We start from the raw sequence: 16246 nt of genomic DNA, 5'->3' as shown, positions 1-16246 counted from the left end.
CCTCACACCCTGTAACCTTACCCAGATTGAAATGTAATTGGAAAATAACAAAACAAATAACGATAGAATATAGATAATGTTAATTTGTAGTTTTTAAGTCAATATGTATGTATGCTCCCTGAGTGGAGCCTTATGCAAGGTTTAATGGTCCCCATTTCTATTTGAGTTTGACACTACTGTTTTATATGCTTCCTGATAAAAATTGTTTTGTTAACCCATAACTTAATTTCTAATTCTGATACAAATACAAATCAACATTGATTTATAACAATATTATATCCAGAAGTAAATAGTTTATTTGACATCTCATGGTTCATTTAATTAATTACTACTTGCTACTAGAATCATGGGGATAAAAAGAGAACTGCAAGAAAAATTAGAAAGCAAAAAAAAAAAAAAAAAAGAATCATGGGGATAAAATTTATATTTTTTAAAGAACACCCTCAGTTAATATAATCAGTGTCATCTTAAAAACTGTAGTGTTCATTAATTTAGTTTCTTCAATTAAAAGGAAGTCCACAATTAAGGTACCTTATATAAAATTTATTAAGCCTCACTGTGATTGTAGTTTACAAATATGAAGTCATTAACTGAATCCTCATAGTAAATAAATATTTCACAGCAAAGTATATGGATATAGTATTGATTTACTGTTTTTCTCTTATTTCCTAGGTATTCTTCTTAAAAGTTTGAATTTTTGCTTACTTTTTTATAGGAAGAAGATGAGGAGGAAGAGATGGAACCAGAAGCTGCAGTAAATCCAAGTACACCTAGTGTCACAAGCCAAATAAAGAGAAAGGAACCCCAAGTTACTACTGCATCAAATTTCAAAAGAGAACAAATGAGGACAAAGCCCAGTATTGCCCAAACCAATAAGTATTTAACAGAAGAGAGTGAATTCTCTGAAGAGAGGGATGTCCATAATATGATCTTTTACAGTACTTACCAACCAGTGACTGAATTATCAGCCCAAGAGAAAGATATTTCTTGGATTTCTCCGAATATTACTGATGTTGTAGAAACAACTTCATTATCTCCAAATGATGGTTCTAAAACTACTCGTCACTTCTCACAAATTAGTTCCTCTGAGACTTCAGATTCTTCACCTATCTTAATATATGAATTCCAAGAAACGTCAACTGATAGTCGTGAAGAAGAGAGTTTATTAACCAACTTTCAATTTGAATCTGGTAGTGATGATTCTTCAGGATCTGTTCCTGCAACTTCAGCTGGGCCATTTGTATCAGAGAATGTGTCTCATGGATATGTCATTTCCTATGATGTCCTTCTTCCAGGATACACCAAAAATACTTCCAAAGATTCAAATTCATCAGATTCTGAAGAGTCCTTGAAGAGTCCTTCTCTTGATGGAAATCTATGGTTCCATAATATGACAGATTTCGCAACTGATCCCGATGCTACATTAGATAAGAAGTTATCTCAAACTACTTCTACTGATACAGTTAATAAGGAGTCAGCAGCCACTACAATGTCCTCTTTCATCGGCCCATTAGTGTCCCAGGATACATCAACTGTGGATTTGGAAATGCCCCCTTATTCTACTTTTGCTTACTTCCCTACTGAGGTAACACCTCATTCTTTCTCTTCGACTTCTGGTCACCACGAATCTGCTTCTGCTGCCAGTGATGTATTCTCTCAGACAACTCAGCCAGGATACAATGGTGAGATACCTCTCCAATCCTCCTACAGTAGTGAAGTGTTTCCTCTAGTCACCCCTTTGTTGTCTGAAAATCAAATGCTCGACACTACTCTCCCTGCTGCTTCAGGTAGTGATCTGACCTTGCATGCTACACCTGTATTTCCCAGTGTCGGTGTGTCATTTGAATCCACTCTGTCTTCCTATGATGATGTACCTTTGCTTCCATATTCCTCTGCTTCCTTCAGTAGTGAAGTGTTTCACCATCTGTATACAGTCTCTCAAATCTTTCCACAAGTTCCTCCAGCTGTTGCCAGTGATAAAGTGTCCTTGCATGCTTCTTCGCCAATGGCTGAGGTTGATTCATTATTACAGCCCAGTCTTGATCAATATTCTGATGTGATGTCACATCAGACTGCTCAAGCTACTTCAGAGACATCTGTACTTGCTAATGAATTGGGTGCCCTTAATAAAACCCGTATGCTTTCTCAAGTTGAACCATCCAGCAGTGATTTAAAGATGCATGTATTTTCTACAATATCTGAACTTGCTTATGCTTTGCCTGATAAAGCCTCCCTCCAGACTTTTCCTGCTTCCTATGATGCTACAGTATCTGTGCATGATTCCATTCACCAGGGTTCCTTATTTAGCAGCCATAACAAAGTACTGATGCTTAAGCCTACTGTTATAGCCCAAACTGAATCTTTCCAGGAGCCTACAAAGGGTCTTGATAGTGACACGGATTGGTCTGGAGCATACTCTGGTAGAGAGTTCCTTTTGCCTGACACAGATGGCTTGACAGCACTTAACATTACTTCACCTGTTTCCATAGATGAATTTACATTTACAACATCTGTGTTTAGTGATGTTAATAAGCTGCTTCATAAAAGTGATGGAGATGAGACAGTACAGCAGATTTCCTCTTTTAATGAAATGGTTTACCATTCTGAGAGTACAGTGCTGCCCGAACTCCCCACATCTAATGACAGTGTAATTAAGCCAAATGTATCTTTGCAGGAAACTTCAGTTCCTGTTTCTGATATAGAGGGAATCTTTCCAGTGTCTTTTTCTCTTCCCAGTCCTAAGATTGTTGGTCCTGAAATTAGTCACATTTCTGAAAGTCACTTTTCAGTGCAATCTTTGCATGCTACATCTCCAGCTTTTGGCGACACTTTGCTTATGTTTAGTGCAACCTCAGAGCAAGCTTTCTCTGCTGCTGCTTCTAGTGAAATGTCTCCAACACAGTCACTGTTTTTTGAGGCCTCCTCTTCCTTAAGCAATGAAGCCTTGCTGCAAACTTCCTTTCAGTCCTCTGATGTTGGCACTCTGCTTAAAACTGTCCCAACTGTGCCTAGTGATCCAATATTGCTTGAAACCTCCATGGTTGATAAAAATTCTTCTTCAATATTGCATCCAATGGCATCTGATTCTGCTTCGAGTAAAAACATGCAGCCTTCTACCTCTATACCAGTTGCTGATGTATTATCACCTACCTCTAGCCTACCCACTGCTTCGCTTCAAGGTTTAACCATTTCTCATGCAAATGAGAAATATGTCACAGCCATTTTACTTAAAAGTGAAATGTCACACCAAGTTGAGCCTTCTGTGTATAGTAATGATGATTGGTTTCAGTCTACTGATGTGGGGATTACCAGTGCATTTCCTCCCACAGTTGAACCTGCAGTTGCAACTCCTGATTTCTCCACTGATACACTGCCAAGTACTCATATAAGCAAGCCCATTTCTTCTGATGAATTTCCTAATTATAATACAATTAGTTCCCTTACTGATGATATTTCAGCTGCTATAACATTGATTGCTTCCGATACACATAAATATATTGATCACATTGCTCTTCCTTTCCCAAATGCATATGTCTCAGTTACAGCTGCCTCTCCTACCACTGAAAGCACTAAAACTACAGCTGGGTTCTTAGTTCCCTCCCAGACAACTCCTGAGTTAACCTTGGGTACCAGGTCTATTGCTAATTTTGTAGTTGCTGGTGGTCGTGATAATGATGATAAGGATGATAGTGATGAAATTGATGATTATGATGACGGTATATCTGTAAAAAATTGTATCTCATGTATTCCATATAGAGAATCTCAGGAAAAGGTAGTAGATGATTCAGAGGCTCAAGGGAACAATTTTGTGGATCAGAGTAATCTAATCCCGTATTTGCCGTTGGAAAAATCTGAAGAAGAAATGAAAACAACAGGTTCAGTTTCAGATAGTCAGCTAAATCCTGACATGGAGAGAAGTCATGAACAGTTCACGTCAATAAACAGGATACCCCCAAAACACAGTGATGAAACAACAGTGGGAAATTCTATTCAGACTGGTTATACCCAATTTTCTGATACCTCAGAATCTAAGTCTTTGGCTATTTTTACAAGTGATGAAGAGAGTGGCTCTGGTCAAAGTACCTCAGATAGTTTTAATGATAATGAGACTTCAACAGATTTCAGTTTTCCTGATCTAAATGAGAGAGACACTGAAGGGACCCAGCAAGCAGGTGACTCAGAATTAACTCCTCCATCACCACAGGCATCAGCTCCATCTGTTACTAATGGTCAATCTGTCTTCAACATTTCTGAGGCAGGTTAGTTATGAATCGATTTCAGTGCTTCTAAACTCATACAACATTTAGATGTGATATTTTCCTTCTACTACAGACTAGAGCCATTGTATAATATATGAGCACATGTGTTATGAAAAGGAGGATAACCTGGTATATTTTCAAGACAAATTATAAATTGGGTCTGAGACAAAAGTGTCAAAGTAACACTTTATTGTTGTTTTTATTATCTAACATCCTTTAGTTTTCAGAATATGATCTTTATATTTTAAAAAATAGAGTTTTTTGATTATCTTTATTTGCCTAAAATAGCTTAAATTATTTAATTTAAGCAATCCTTTCCCAATATTTCATACTCTATGAGATAAGCTGGGCATTATGGGATATAATTTGAAATAATTTCAACTAATTAACTATATCAAGATTCATTACGATGATGCATCTTACCATCATTTTTTCAAGAAACATAAATTGAGATAGTTCCTAACAAGCTGGAATGACTTCATTTATAGGTACAAACCTTAGACTCTGAGTCTTTATCTGAGGACCAGTCTCCCTCCATTTGGAGAACCTTACTACAAGAAAGTTTACATATCAGTGAATTAAGTTTTTAAGCTACCACAGACCATGACACCATCTACCAAGGAATGGCTGTCAAACTCTGTCAGTATAGGCAAAAAATTTAAATATTCAAGTAAGCTTGTAAAGATTTAATATTTCAGAAATTTTAGAGTAATGCTCTTTGTAATGATTGGTTTTTAAAAATTTTATTCTAGAAGCCTTTAGGTTTAAAATATCTTGATTAGCTAATATTCTTAAAAGTATTTCATAAGACTTTCCTTCAGCCCTTCCAAAAAAAACACAGTTATTTTAAGCAGCCACAAGACAATCAGAAATTTCCAAAAATGAATAATAAATTAACTTCTTTGGATTAAACTGTAATGAGCTATTAAAAAAAACTGAATAGCATGTTACAGTAATTTGAAGATTTTTATTCTCTTTGGTTGATTCTCAGTGTTGCCTGAAGAGGGCAGTATCAGGCAACAAAATACTGCACCTTTCCCTTCTACCTGGTGTTCCTGAAGGAATTCATATATTAAACACTGATATGCATCATAATCATATAAAAAATAATCAAAGGATGTTTTTTCTGTAAAATAAATGCCTTTTAATTTTGTGATAATTGCTGTGTTAGCTAGATTAAAAAAAAACATGTTTAAAGCATACATAATACACATTTCTTAAGAATTAAAAAAATAGGTTCATTATGCACATAAGGATACAAGTTAATTACACCAAAGGGATCATGTTATTTATAGTTTGCTTTAATTAAATTTAAGGGAAAATTATTTGTAATTAGCAATGAAAAGACTTGAAATCTTGACAGTACTTCAAAAAATACTGTTTAACATGTTGCTTGACTTACTAATAGCTTCTGTTTATAACCCAGCACCTAGACGTCAACCTCATTAAAGAATTTTTCTCTATGTTATTTTCTTCCACTAAATTATGTTGCATATTTTCTTTTAATGCAACAGCAGCAATTAAAAGTGGGTACATTTTGGTCATGAGGTTTCTCTGCAATCAAACTTTGTCTATTTAATATTACATTTACATTTCAACAGTTAAAACTGACATTTGCATTTATAATGAATTCATAGTTGCGATGTTTTGGTGCATTTGTTAGGGCTAATGTGTGGAACACTCTAGCTGAAAATTTTGTAGTGCTTTTAATGTGTTGTTTTTTTAAAAATTAGATTGTTTCAGAATTTTCAAATTCTGTCATGTTTTCAAAGCTTAAACAGAAGATGAGCTTTAGAGGAGAATTTCAAGAATCCATCTATTTCTTGGGGTTTTTTTTAGATTGTCATTCATTATTAATATATTTTCCTACAGGTAGATATAGTGCCTTTCTGGATCAATTACAAACCAATTTGTTACTCTTAAATGAATTTCTGAAAACAAACAATTTGCTGATAAAAATTATTATATTGATGTTTACCCACCAATGAGAAGAAACATGGAACATAATTTCTTTTATCAACTTAGTATTATATAGTATTACCTAATACTAGTGATTAAAGTTAAAAGACATTAAGATTTTGAGAGAACCCTTTTTATGGTAAAAGTTTGTCATATAGTTATATCTGGAATTGAATTCTACATGTATGACACAACTAGCCCACAGTTGTTCCCAACAGAAGTTTTTCAGAGAAGTAATATTCTTTTCTAATAATATCCACAATGCAAATATGTCCTTGTTTTTTTCATCATGTTTATAATTTATGTTTATCATTGATATATATATATAATTACCATATCTAGACTCCAATTTTATCACCAAAAGTACATTTTATTTTTAAAGACTATTTCAAATATTAGTATTAGTATATTTATTGTCCAACTGTTTATTAATGGAGTTCCCATTTCCTTGATCAAATAATGAGTGGAAATCAAATAAGCTAAATTTACTTTGCATAAACAGCTGTTACATTTAGCAGGGGAAAATATCTATTGATTGTTAAGTGTCATTCTGATTGACTAAGCATTTCATATCTTGACTAGTTGCATTGTTGTGTGTATATATTTTTATATATTTATCTTATTATATATATTTTCAAAAAGCATACTGTGGTATTACCTTTCAAATAGAACCAAAATAGCATTAATGTTAAAAATAATTTTAAAAAATTAATTTGCTAGAAAACTTATTTTAATGGATTGCCACAAACTGAGCTAATATTCAGACATTTTATAAATGTCAATGTCATTTTTTCCAAAATATCAAAATAATCTGGATGAAAAGTGAAAAAATTATTTTGAATAAGTTGGCAAAACATTCAGATATTTAAAAATACTGAATAAGTTTCCACATAGTGCGGTTCTGTTGTGACAATTCAGGCAGCTGATCAAGTGAGTACTTCCAAAATGAGCCTAGTCATTTTTTTTTTTGCTTATCAATTAATTCCAGAAAAAACAATAATCATGAGTTATGTATCAATCTAGTCAAATGTCCAAAATGGGGGAATATAGTGACTGTGATCATATCAGCCAGTGATTCTAGCCTCATTAACAGAAATGCTGTCCATTGGTACAGGTAGGGGCGACATAGCTAAATGTTTTACTTTTTTCTGTCTATTGTATGATTGTCACATATTACTACTCTAACATAAAAATTTTTTTAAAAATCTTAAGATTTACCTTTACAATATTAAATATTTTTATTCAGGATCATAAAAAGAGGACTAATCACATAGTCCAGTGTACATCAGATAGACACTGTGCTGTTACAAATATAACCTCTTTTAATACTCACAAGAAGCCTGGAAGGTATCCTCCTTTTACAATTGAAGAAACTGAAGAAAACAGAAGTTTAAGTAATTAGTTCAGGATCAGGAGCTAATTAAGTATCTGGGATAAGATCAGTCCTTCCTAGTTCCAGGACCAGTACTCTATTCCACAAATTATCTAACTGGTTTGGCATCCTGATGAGCAGTTCAGCAGCCCATTATTCTTTTCTATGGAAATGAGTAGTAGTTAAAAATTATTCCTTCCACAATGAGCTAAACATATTAACCATAAGAGAAACTGAAATTCTATAGCTAGTTAGTGAGGGCAGGGCTGAAGAAGAGAAGAACGGGTAAAGAAAGGAATTGGCATTGTGACAGCCCAATAACCAATAACTTGAACTTCCCCCCCCTTTTCATCCTAGTTAAACATTTTATGAAAGCAGTCATATACTGTTAGTTCTCGAAGATAAAAAAAAAAAGGACTACAATATAAATATAGACCTAGGTTATATTTCCTTTCTTCGTACATAAGAGCAGCATATGATATTTGTCAGCAAAAGTTCTTTTCCTTTGGGAAAAGTTCTATTCCTTGGTGAATAAAAAAAATCAAACTTTGAGCCTGTTGAAATTAAATATCGAGTCACCACTCCTATGGTACTATAAGAGTTTTCCTTTTTCTTAAGTATTATTTGACATACTTCAAGATCGTGTTTTATTCCTTGTCTTTGTTCTTTAATTTTGTATTCCTTAAGATATTTATAATTAAATTTATTCCCCATGTATTTTATTTCTGGTAGTATGATGATCATTAGGGAAACATCAACTATGCCAGTTTTATTGAATGATGAATATCAATTACTTCTTTTATGAGCTTTTCCAAGTATATGTACCAGGTCAAGGAGCTCCCCATACAATAGAAGTGCAATCCATTATCTTTGAGGAAGTGGTTCTAATGAAGAGTTCAGTGGATTCTTAAACTTGATTTCCTACTAAGTACCATGTGAAATATAAGGCAAGAACTGTTAATAGCTCAATTTCATTCTGCAGTATGGGAATTGAGTAACCATAACAGCAATGAAACTTTTTTTTCCCATGTAACAGTAATAATACAGGTGAGAATATAGTTTTGTGTGTGAACTCTAGTCACAAAAGTAGCATCATTTTTTCAGTTTTTTAAATTAATGTGAAGAATGGATTTATATTTATGGTTTAGTATTTTTTAAATTAAAAATGATTTCTTGGGACAACATGATTCTTCAATTCACATGTAGTACTTTGGATTTTTTTTTTTTGATAAAGGAAAAATAGAGAAGGATCTCAAAATAAAAATTTTAAATAGTCTATTAGTCAAAGTCAAGATAATTTTAAGTAAAGTGAAGCAGTCAGTTCAAGAAGTTTTGTTGCATTAGGATTTGGTTTAATTGAAAAGAGAAATAATTACAAATAATTTTGAGGTTGTAAAGATATTTAATGATGCAATAAAAACATTTGCGACCTTTGTTAAATTTACTTTAGGAATGGAAACTTTTCTTACTTGAATTCTTAATTGCCTTTGTAAAAAATATACAAACAGTAGTTTCAAAGAAAGTGCTATGTCATTTACTGTTAGGCTAACATGTTTCTTCTGTTCAAGAAGTCTATTTTACTTATTGTCTGTTTTCCATAAATGTATTTATAAACATTTTCATTTAACATGATATTATAGAGTCAAAACATATGAGGTAAGTAGAAACATATAGTTTTACAATTCAGTAATTCTGTGACTTTTCCTTGTGCTTAAGTATAAACTGTCTCAATTTTCTCTGACTTGCAGAAGCAAGTAATAGTAGCCATGAATCTCGTATTGGGCTAGCTGAGGGTTTGGAATCAGAGAAGAAGACAGTTATTCCTCTTGTGATCGTATCAGCTCTGACTTTTATCTGTCTAGTGGTTCTAGTGGGTATTCTCATCTATTGGAGGTAAGTTATTTGATTTTCCATATTGCACATAATTCATATTTTGTTCTCATTAGTAAAATAATGATTATTATAGTGTGCTCTATAAGTAGATGTGAAAGGTTTTTAAAGTAGATTTTCTCAGAACTTTAATTATTTCTCAGAGTAGTCATGAACAAGTTGCCATCTTGTGTACATAAAGATTTATTGAAGGGGATGATTGATTTCCATAATTAAGGTAAGAAGATAAAGGTAAAATTAAAGAGCTTTGGTTCTGGTTGTTTTAGATAAATTATTTTGACAATTACAATTTCATGTTGACAAGTAATAGATAAGAAAATATCATTGTTAAAATTAATCTCAATAATAATTTTAACCAACTACATGTTTTAAGTACATGCCTTAGAAAAATTAATATAGAAATAACAGCGTATAGTTATTTAACTGTAATCCCTTGTTTTGCATGAGTTTTATCATACATAATTAAGAACTACTCAATTACACATATCAGCTCATAAAGAAAAAAGTATTAGTTTGCTAAAATTAAAGTGGAAGGACAATACTGAATTCAGAAGAAAAATCTAAGAATAACTGGTTTGGGGTGCGTTTTTTTCCTTTATGGAATGTCTTAAAAAGGAAAGATGATGAGCTCTTATACTGTATTATGTTTCTGAAGGACAAATCATATCTTAGATAATGTATGCTCTAAAGAGAGACACAATTGGCATAGCACTGAGTAGGGAATATGATGTGGGCCATAAGATATCTATATCTATATCTGTGTATATGTGTGTACACAAAGAGGAGGAAGGGAGATTTCTATACATATATGTATGTATGTATATACATCAAAGTATATATTAAAACAAGGCTTTGTATGGAATGATACTATAGCTAAACTCAAAAAGATAGACATATTTCGCTGACTGATAAATTAGAACATTTTACTCTGAAGTTTTATAGTTAACTCATTCTCTTTCTCATTTTTCTATAGCTTCATATTGTCATAGACATATCCATTTCTGAGATGTTTTCCAGAATTGTTCATCTTAATTTCACTCCACAGATATTTATTAAATGCCTTCAATATGTAAGGAACTTAAGGATACAAAAGAAATATAACACATGCTCCCAGCCTTCAAAGTGCCTTACCTTCCAATTCAGTTGGCATATGTAATAAATTCCTGATTGATACATGACATATAGAGAAGTATAAGAAAGTATGTTTTTAAATATCAAAATGTCTGCTGTAGACAATAAGTAATGTGCCAAGTCAAAGAAAGAAGTCTTTTGAATTCATAAAAAGAGGGAGATTTTCAAGGAAAATGTAGAGAATTTGAATTGTATCTTAATGGACAAGGAGAATTAGAATAAGTAAAGAGAGGGTGAGGCAAGGCAGGAGAATCAGGCTAATCAAAGCCATAGAGATAGAGATGAGAATGATATACTTATGTAGTAGGTATTTAGTTATGTTAGAGCATTGTTAAAGTGGAAGGACAATACTGTCTTATTTTATGCTTATTTTAAAAAGTGGAATGTAATATTCAAGTAGTAGTAATCTTAATCCTATACATTAATTATTTTTTTTCTTTGTCCGTATTAATATGATGCATTATCTTCCCTCTACACTTCAATGAAATACAATTCAGGGACTTTATTTTCATGTTATCCAGATAATTTCATGCAGATTCTGCAGACCAGAATTATAGAATCTCAGTTTTATTAAGGAGCCTCCAATACTATCTAGACCAACCCACCACTGAACAATAATGACCTCTATATTACCTTTTAACAAGAGGTCATCTTCAACTCTTCAATTAAAGGTCCCCAAAGAAGGAGAACCCATTACCTACTCTGGAAAATATTTTCCATTTTTGAATGACTATTTTTTAAAAAAAGGTATTATTTACATGAAGGCTAAATTTATCTTTACAACTTTCATCCATAACTCTTGGTTTTTCTTTGCAGGGCAAGAAGAAAAAAGCTTAAATCTTTTCCCATGAAATAATCCTTTAAATATCTGAAGACAGCTTACAGATTCCCTTCTCATTCATTTCCTCTCTAGATTATACATCCTAAATTCCTTCAACTGATTTTCATATGGCATTTATACTTAAGGCCATTCACCATTATGTTTTCTTTCCTATGTGCATTTTCCAGCTAACAAATGGCTTTCTTAAAATGTGGTGTCAGATTTGAACTTATTATTCCTGATGTGACTTAACAAAATCAGAACTAGAAATGATTTTTCTGCTTTGTAATGCAGCCTAAATCATAATAACTTTTAAGGCTTCTGGATCACACTGTTAACTTGTATTAAACCAATAGTATACTGAGACATTCTTTTTGATATGAACTGCTTTCTAGCTATATCTTCCCCAACTTCTTTTTTCTTACTTCTTTAACGTGATTCTATTTGAGTCTCTTTGGGCTAATTTCTCTAAAAGAACTTTAGCTTCTGTGAACAAACTAACTTACAAAAGTTAAATCATTTAATGCTTTGTCTAAGGTTTTATATATATATATATACATATGTATATATATATGTATATGTATATATATATATATAATTTGTCTCCTGACAACCAAGCTAATTCTATTTTCATTCATTGCTTCCCTGATGACTTGTGTCAGTAAATCAGACCTTGCATTACCTATACACAAATAACCAAAGAGAAGGTTAACATTTAAAATAGGGCAAAATTCCCATAGACTAATTTATCTTCTGTGTTACATATTAGTGAACTTATATTCTGGAAACTTCCCCCATTATGCTTTAATAGATTCATTCATGTGTTTTTGTCTTGAAATTAAACAAAAAAGTACCCACAACTAAAAAATGCATTTTTTTTCCTCCTTGATCTCTCTACAGCCTCTTTGATCCTCTCTTCTCTCTATGTTTTCCAGATATCACTTTCTCCTGAATTTTTTCTTATCTCACCTTTCCTCAATCATTTTTGCTGGATCTTTATCTAGATCACTCCCTTTAACCACAAATATCCCACAGAGTTCTATCCTGAATCCTCTTCTCTTCTCTCTCTATACTTAATGATCTCATCAACTCCCATGGATTCAATTACTATCTTTACCAAATCTACCTGTCGTCTCCTATTATCTCCCTTGTTATTATAGAAGACAATATCATTCTCCTGGTTCCTCAGGCTCACAGCCTAGGTGTCATCTTCAAATTATCACTATCTTCCAACCTTCTTCCACATATACAATCTGCTAACAAGGTCTATTGATTTCACTTTTGCTATATTTCTCCAATGCAACCCTTTATCTCCTTTGACATTGCTATCACTCTGGTGCAGACCCTCATCTCCTCATACCTGCAGTAGTCTGCTGGTGGGTCAGTCTGCCTCAAGTCTCTCCTCATGTCCAATGCCTGCATCCTCCAGCCAGTCACCAAAGAGATTTTTCCTAAAATATCAATTCCTACTCAATAAACTCTAGTAGCTTCCTATTTCCTCCAAGAGCAGATACAAAATGCTGTTTGGCATTTAAATTCCTTCATAATCTAACCTCCTCCTTTAAGAAGCCTGGAACTACTGGATTTGATTGAATGGTGAAGTAGGAGGGGAAAGGAGGTCATAGTTAGACTGTGCTGTAGGAAAATTAATTTGACATCTGAATGGAAAATGAAATGGGAAGATATTTGAGGCTAGGGGCCAACCAGCAGTCTTTTGCAGTAATCTAGATGTGAGGTAATGGGGACCTGTACTAGAATGATGAATTTCAGAGGAGAAAAGTTAGTAAGAGAAGAAAGATGTTACAAAAATAGATTTGGTAAGATTAAGCCAATAAAAACAAACATGAAATTTTAAAATGGTCTTTTGAGGCAGTGATTAATAATTGAGGGAATTAGTGAAGGCTTTTTGAAGAGGATGGTGTTTGAACGGAGTCTTGAAGGAAACTAGGGGTTCCAGGAATTGGAGGGAAAGAGAGAACTGGGCAAAAGTACGGAGGTAGCAAATTACATCATGTTTGGGGAATATGAACAAGGCCAGTTTGGCTGGAATTTACAGTTCATATAGAGGATTACTATGTAATCATCTTTGAAAGATGGTTTTGTCAAATTGTAAAGGGCTATAAATTCCAAATAGAGAAAGCATTAGGAAGCCAGTGAAGTTTCTTGAGTGGAGGAATGACCTGAACAGATCTACATTTTATTTAGGATTATCAGTTTGTCAATTGCATGGTGGATTGATTGAAGAGGGGAGAGACTAAATGCAAGAAAAACAATTAGAAAGTCTTTGTAATTATTTCTATGAGGGATAAAGGCCTGAAATAGATTGGTATAATTATAAAAAGGATTAATAGTTATTCAGGAGGGAGAATGGTCAATATTTGGTCATTTGAACATAAAGAGGTTAGAGGAGTAAGAGTAATGGGTTAAGAATGATTTCTAGATTGAAGACCTGTGTGACTAGAAGATGATGGTGTCCTGCATAGAAATAGGGAAAAATAATGAGTTCTGTTCTAGATAGCTGCCCACTATGTACAAGATGAAACTATTTTATAGAAAAAATTGATTTAAAGTCAACAAGAACTTAGGCCTGAAGCCAAACCAATATCTTTCCACCTGAATTCTTTCCAACTCCTGATTACCCTATTTCTGTTAATGGTGACATGGAGAAACCAGGAGTCATCTTTGACTTTTGACTTTTTCCTCCCTCCTAACCCCAAATAGAATTGGTTTTCAAGTCCTGGGGATTTTTTTGTGCTGAATAACTCTCCCTTCAGGGCTAAGATTTCTGTTCCCAAAGCCTCTAGCCAAATTACCTCTCTCCTTTCCTCATTATCTCTCTCTTGAACTATTGTTGTAGACTTTTAAATGGTTTTTCTGTGACAGTTTCTATCCCTCCACCTACTCATCCCTTCCCCCCTCTAATCACTGCTACCTAAAATAACCTTCCTTCTCTACAGCTATGATCTGAGTGCTCTTTTGCTGAAAAACTTAAAATGTTTTCCCCATACCACAAGAGTCAATAAGGAATTTTAGATATGGAATTCAGAAATCCTGGGTTCAGATTTCATCCTTGGCTCTTCATTTGGATTTGGAATCCGAAGATTTGGATTCAAATCCTTGTGCTTGGGTTTCTTTCTTGTGTCATCCTGGAAATAGAAATTACTTGACCTCTTTTGGTCTTGATGACCTCAAATGTCTCTTACAGTTCTGTGAAGCCTGTCAACCTCTTTGACCCTCAGTTTTCCTGTATGTGAAATGGAAATAAAAACTGTGATTACTGCCTCATCTGATTGCTGTGAGGGTTACAGGAAGCAGTATATGCAATACACTTAGCAAATCTGAAATTGGTCACATAAATGTCATTCTATTGAAATTATTTTGTTTTTATTGTCATTATTGGCTCTGATCTGTGATTCATCTTGAAGGGGAATTCCCCACTGTGGTAACATCTTCATCAATACTGATTAGTAGTTAAAATCTGTAATTAATAGTTTTAGAGAATTACCTGATTTATTAAGAGGTCAAGTAATTTATTTGTAGTATGTGTCAGAGGCAGGACTTCCTAACCCCTCCTTTAGACTATGTATCCTGCTATCTCTAATAATCATTGAGACAACCAGATAAAATAACTGATTGAAAGTGTTTTATATATCTGTTGCATACCAAAAAAAGTCAAAATTCTTCAGGCTTCCATTCATGCATTTCCATATTTTATAATATTCTTCCAATAGACCTTTCCAGTCTTCTTATATACTACAACCAAACTACTATTTTGCCCATATCCAGAACATACCTTTGCTTTTCTACTGGACTATCATACTGTCATACCCACTTTTCTACCTGTTGAAATATATCCCATCTAAGAACCCAAGATCTGTTCTTCAAGACCTAGCATGGTGGATTGCTGAAGAGAGGGAGACTAAATGCAAGGGAAACCATTAGAAAGTCTTTGTAATCATTTCTATGAGGGCCTCCCTTTATTCCATCAACCAGAAGTCATCTCTCTTTCCTTTAGATTGCTTACTTTTTGTGGTAATTACTTTTTTGTGTCTACTTTTGAAGGGTACAGTCAGGGTTAAGTAACTTGTCCAGAGTCATATTGAACTCAGGTCTTTCTGACTTCAAGGTCACTGCCATCTGTCTTCCATTGTGACAGTTACTTTATATGTTTATAACCTACTAGGTTATAATCCTGAAGGCAGAAACCTTGTCCTTCTTAGCTTTATTTTTTCTTCTTATCTTATCTAGCAGATAGCCTAGTGCACGGCAGCCTCTTAATTAGGGTTAGCTGTTATTATTCTCTCACATATTATTTGTTCCCAATTGTTTATATGTTGATTCCTTCATTAGATTGTAAGATCCTTGAGGGCAAGAACTATTTTTTGCTTTTCTCTGCATCCCTAACACTTAGCACAGTGCCTGGCACAAAGTAGAAATGTAATAAATGTATATTGATATAATTGACTAATTTAAACTTTTACCAATTAAATTTTATAAGCAGCAAATGATGATATTGGAGGAAGCTAGGGTAGTTCATTGAATAGAATGTTGGACCTACAGTCAATAAGAGCTGAGTTCAAATTCAATCTCAGAAACTTACTTGCTATATGACTCCAGGGAAGTCACTTAAACTAGAGAAGGAAATGACAAATCATTCCAATATTTCCCCCAAGAAAATTCCATATGTTGTCAGAGTATAGTAGTTGTGAAGCTAAGAATAAATTCCCATAAAAGGATTGTCTTCATTCTGTCATGGGTAGCAATCATGTAGATGTTTGATACTGATTATAAGGTATAAAGTGTGGGTATGAAGAG

At 33.5% G+C, this 16246-nt stretch overlaps 1 protein-coding gene across 5 annotated transcripts in view; it reads left to right on the top strand.

Annotated features, from left to right (window-relative positions):
* Positions 1-16246, top strand: part of PTPRZ1 (protein tyrosine phosphatase receptor type Z1) — a 224910-nt gene that overhangs the window by 160988 nt on the left and 47676 nt on the right. For 3 of the 5 annotated variants that reach the window (XM_074268133.1, XM_074268132.1, XM_074268134.1), the window contains 2 exons: positions 716-4259; positions 9339-9483. In XM_074268133.1, coding sequence (XP_074124234.1) covers positions 716-4259; positions 9339-9483 — 3689 coding nt within the window. The remainder of the gene's footprint in view (positions 1-715; positions 4260-9338; positions 9484-16246) is intronic. The other 2 variants (XM_074268136.1, XM_074268135.1) reach the window with 1 other exon arrangement.

Source organism: Sminthopsis crassicaudata, chromosome 5, assembly GCF_048593235.1.
Source record: "Sminthopsis crassicaudata isolate SCR6 chromosome 5, ASM4859323v1, whole genome shotgun sequence".
In the NCBI taxonomy this organism is placed as follows: domain Eukaryota; kingdom Metazoa; phylum Chordata; class Mammalia; order Dasyuromorphia; family Dasyuridae; genus Sminthopsis; species Sminthopsis crassicaudata.
The sequence above is the reverse complement of the archived record's forward strand: the minus strand, read 5'-3'. Positions and strand labels throughout refer to the sequence as shown.